We start from the raw sequence: 4,680 nt of genomic DNA, 5'->3' as shown, positions 1-4,680 counted from the left end.
TTGAGAACTTTAGCGAAGGAAAGTAATTGTTTTATGTTATTATCTGTAATGGAAAATACACGTGGAAGGCGAAGTGGATAGAATACATGTTGAAATGACATGTCGATTCCTTAGGAATAAAACATTACAAGCAGATAGTTTTACATTTTCTATAAATATGAGTCCTAGTGTTATGATTCAGTGTGTCAAATTTACTATAAAAAACTCACAAAACTCAAAATATCCAAGTGCAATGTATGTTTGATCGAGTGCAATGTATGTTTGAACACCATATTTACTTTAGGGAAAAGCTAACATGTGCCCCAAGGGCACAATTTAATAAGCTATTTATAGAAATATTTTATTAAAACATGTGCATTCAATGCCTCAAAATTTTAAATATCACTTTATTACATTTAATTATATTTGACTTTTACTAATTATAGTATCTTTAACATGGCATGACTCTTTTCTTTAATGCAAAAGTTTTTCATTTATTTTGGGCACATGTTAGCATAACTATTTTCTTTAATGCAAAATTTTTTCATTTATATTTATATTCCTTGCAATTTTACCCACATTCCGGCACTATCGAAATCCTTTACATTTCCAATAAATTTTTGTTTGCCTATCTTTTTTTATGAGACCTACTCATGAGTCAAAATGTCATCTCTAATAGTGTGTAAAAGGGTACTCACAAATTTACAATAAAAGTAAGTTTGGAGTCAACCATATAAGAAATTATTCCGAACGGCTATTGGGTATGTCATTTATATATAAGTACAATAATGACATTGGATAAAAGACATAGGAAATTTGAAATTTAGCAACCACTAGTCATTATGAGAAATCTAAAACACATTCAAGAATCATTTGAGGGGCATATGTTGTATGCAAAAAATTTCAACCTCTAATTTTTGTAGATAGAACAAATACAGTCGAGAAAATAACTCATTTTGTGCATTCAACAAGTTCCAAACATGGATTATTAACTCCCAAACAATGGTAGATATCTCATACCTATAAAATATTTTTCACTTCCGTTATTAATGCAAAGTAATCCTTTGATTTGAAATAGCATTACCAGAATTCTGTTCCCTGTCTAAGGCTCTAAAATGAAACAACTTCCTAGAAGAGCATTATCTTGCATGTTTGTTAAAATTTGACTCTAAAAAGCCATATTCCTAACCAAAAAAATTAAAGCATCCTAGACATTTAAAACGAAAGTTGAAAGTTAATCTGGAATTGAAACATGAAAGATTGGAGTATGTTGATTAGGCTAAAAGCATTGCAACACATTCACTAATTGTAACTGCACCAAAATAAAAGTACAATTTTACTTGATATATCTCACAGGTCATAAACAATATTTCTGTCATTCATACCAAAACTTGAAGAAAAATGTTTCTATGCTATCAAAAAAAGTCTGACCCAAATTTACTTTGGGAAGGAAAAGGTAAGATTAACTTAGGGTCATGGAACATCATAAGATCATAAACTAGTTTAATCCCAGCCGGTTGCTGGCACTGATTCAATTCCGGGAGTGGCAATTTGTTGTGGTGCTGGAACTGCGTCACCCCAGTCCCCTGCAACTGAAAAAAATATTCTTTATCAACAAAACATGAATACATAGTTCTGAAAAAATACTCAACAGCATATGCTGCTTTAGTTTCTATCCTAACAAATCTTCGCTAGAAAATTAACAGGCGTAATAAATAATGGCATGGTAGAGTAAAAGTCATTTTCAAAAGATGTCAATAACAGCACTAAAACGATGATAACAAGGGAAACACCAAATAAAAACTGATGTAATTGTGAAGTGCCTAAAGCTTCGGTTTGGTCTAGGATTTGTTAAAGAGAAAATAATCACATACCAGCTTCTGGGGCTGTCCAGTTGACTGCTGGAACTGCTGGAATAGGCTGAGGAGCAGCCTCTGTCCATGACTGATCAATTGCAGCGGGCCACTGACCATCAGATGGAGCTGCATTGAAGTCGGCAATGACATATTCTGGGGGAGGAACTTCATCCTCCTCTGGCTCCTTGGCCTCTTCAGGTTCTCTATAGAAGAATAGATCCACCTGGATTAAAGAAAACACGAAAGTATGAAACAATGTACTTATAGAAGAATAGATCCACCTGGATTGAAGAAAATATAAAACTATGAAACGATGTATTTGTTCTAAACTTGGAAGTACAACATTCAGTACCATATATGTATACGTAACATGGAAGAATCTGACAAATAAGAACAAAATATATTTTACCATCACATCCCACTTAAGGCCTGGGCGAATAGTACCGCGCATCTGCAACACCATCCTAGCCAGAAGCCAAAAGAGACAACCTATGCTATGCTTTCCCTTGTTGTTGGCAGGAATTCCAATATCAACATACCGCATAGGAGAATCAGTGTCACAGAATGCAATTGTGGGAATATTTCCAAGTGCGGCTTCTTTGATTGGCTGCACAAACAAATACAATTAAAAACAAAACATGTATAAAATAACACAAATTTACTATGTAACATTGACTGTCAAACGGGTCAAAAGCCAAAATAGTCAATTGAAGAAAGATTAAGAATACAAAAGATATACCATAAATTATATTAACAACCAAAGAAGGTGAAGCTAAATGGTAATATACAAAAATGAACAAAGGGTAATGGTGAAACCTGGTGATCAGTTCTTGGATCAGTGAGGATGAGAAGACGGGGCTCACTGAAGGAAGTTTGAAGTTGATTGGTGAAGGTTCCAGGAGTGTGCCTTCCAGCGATAGCATGAGCTCCAGTATACTGAGCAAACTTGAGAACAGCTCTTTGTCCATAAGGCCTAGCAGACTGGACAATAATGTCCTGAGGATTCTCAATCGCAACAATAACCCTTGCAGCAAGTTGAAGTTTTTCCCATGTCTTCCCAAGATTTATAATGTAAATACCTAAATTAAACCAAAAACTCATTTATTATCAACAGAGCAACTACAACAGAGCATATAAACAAAGAAGACTGTATCGATAATATATCAATAATACAAGGAACACAAACTCAAGCTTGTTCGTAATTGAGCAAAATTGGATTCTAATCCGTGTAGCATCAACACCTTTGAAAAAAGGTGTGTCTGTGTTAGAATCGGTGTCTGAAACCGACACTTATGATTACGTTTAATTTATTCATTTTTTCAAATTATTATCGTGTAGACGTGTCAGAGTTGTGTTTCCAATATCCGTGCTTCATATATTCACAAATGTATCCTTAGAAAACCAAAAAGGCATACTACTTAAAACGCTTGCAGAATTCTAAACATAGCCAGCACAAAAATGAAAGAGACACTAATTCAAACCCAAAATCATAACTAATTATCCTATAAACTAGACTGTTAACAAAAATAACTGTATAACCATGTGAATCAACAGCTATGAAGCACGGACACCGCTAGGAGTAGCCGTGTCACGGTGTCCGACGCACAACAATGTCCAACGCGTATGACACCCGTACGACACGTGTCGGAAAAGATAAACAAGTCGAAAAAGTCAGACAAGTGTCGCAAAAAATATATTTATTTTCTTTGCTTCAGAGCCTTTTGAACCAGTGTCCGACACCCGTATGACTCTCATACCACATCTGTTAGACAATTCAGACAAGTATTTCAAACAAAACAATTTTTTTCTTTGCTTCAAACACACTGTTCTATTTTTTTAGACAAATCTTACACACATCTAAAAGGGTTAAACACATATTGAAATAATGTTATCGATAAAAAATTAAAGACTATAGTTTTGATTGGAATATTTTTAACTCTTCTAATAATAAATGGACAAAAGAAGCTTAAATACTATCATATTTTTGACATTATCAGTGTCGGAATGTCTTAACAGTGTTCTGTAGACTGTATCCGTGTCAGAGTTCATGCTTCATAGATCAATTAAACTCAATAAAATTGGATAGACAAGCATGGCCACTAATTTCATCTCAACTACGATATCTACTTTCAAAGTTTATACTTTTGTGTCTTCAATTGTTATACAACAGCGTTTGAATATTAACCAACTACAGTATTCATAGAATGATACTAGATCTCTAAATCTCGATCTAAACCATCTAATGTGAAATCAATATATGCAAATAAACTCGAAAAACGCTAGAGATTTGAAATGTTACCGTCATTTCGGCGTTTGAAAATGTAACGCTCCATTTGGAAGTCACAATTTTTGGTGCCGAGGTGGACGTCAGCGGCCAACATCATCTGAATGTCAGCTTCCTTCTGAGACAGGGTAGCCATGGTGTGGTGGATGGTGTTTACTGCCGGTGGCTGTGGCCGTTTCTCTCTCCCGTGAAGAAGTTGCTAGGGTTTTGTTTCAAAACCTGGGTTTTTTGTTTTGTTAATTGATAATAGGTGAATGGAACACGGGCCTGTGTAAATTTTGGATATCTTTAAACGGCCCATGACAATTGACAGATAGATTTAGGAGAACTAGCCGTCTATCGCACGGGACATACATTACTGAATTATCATTATATATGTATTAAATTACTTCTTAATTATTATTAATAAATTGTCTAAAAACATATCAATTGATTTTTAGAGTTAGAGATGATTGTTAGTAGAAAAAAGATGAATTAAATAATAACTTATTTTGCGCCACTTGATTCTACTATTTACATGTGAACTAAAAGAAAAAAAAATATAATAATATAATTAATTAA

At 34.1% G+C, this 4,680-nt stretch overlaps 1 protein-coding gene across 1 annotated transcript; it reads right to left on the bottom strand.

Moving 5' to 3' along the window:
- Window positions 1–1,302: 1,302 nt before the first annotated feature.
- On the bottom strand, window positions 1,303–4,357 carry LOC131622819 (small ribosomal subunit protein uS2-like). The gene is made up of 5 exons (XM_058893851.1): window positions 4,135–4,357; window positions 2,652–2,914; window positions 2,245–2,442; window positions 1,854–2,058; window positions 1,303–1,571 (listed from the first exon to the last, which is right to left on the bottom strand). Exons 1-5 carry the CDS (start codon window positions 4,253–4,255, stop codon window positions 1,483–1,485), a joined length of 876 nt encoding a protein of 291 aa, XP_058749834.1. The 5' UTR covers window positions 4,256–4,357; the 3' UTR covers window positions 1,303–1,482.
- Window positions 4,358–4,680: the final 323 nt, after the last annotated feature.

Source organism: Vicia villosa, unplaced genomic scaffold (genome assembly GCF_029867415.1).
Source record: "Vicia villosa cultivar HV-30 ecotype Madison, WI unplaced genomic scaffold, Vvil1.0 ctg.000044F_1_1, whole genome shotgun sequence".
NCBI lineage: Eukaryota > Viridiplantae > Streptophyta > Magnoliopsida > Fabales > Fabaceae > Vicia > Vicia villosa.
Note: the sequence above shows the minus strand (reverse complement) of the source record. Positions and strands in the feature narration are given on the sequence as shown.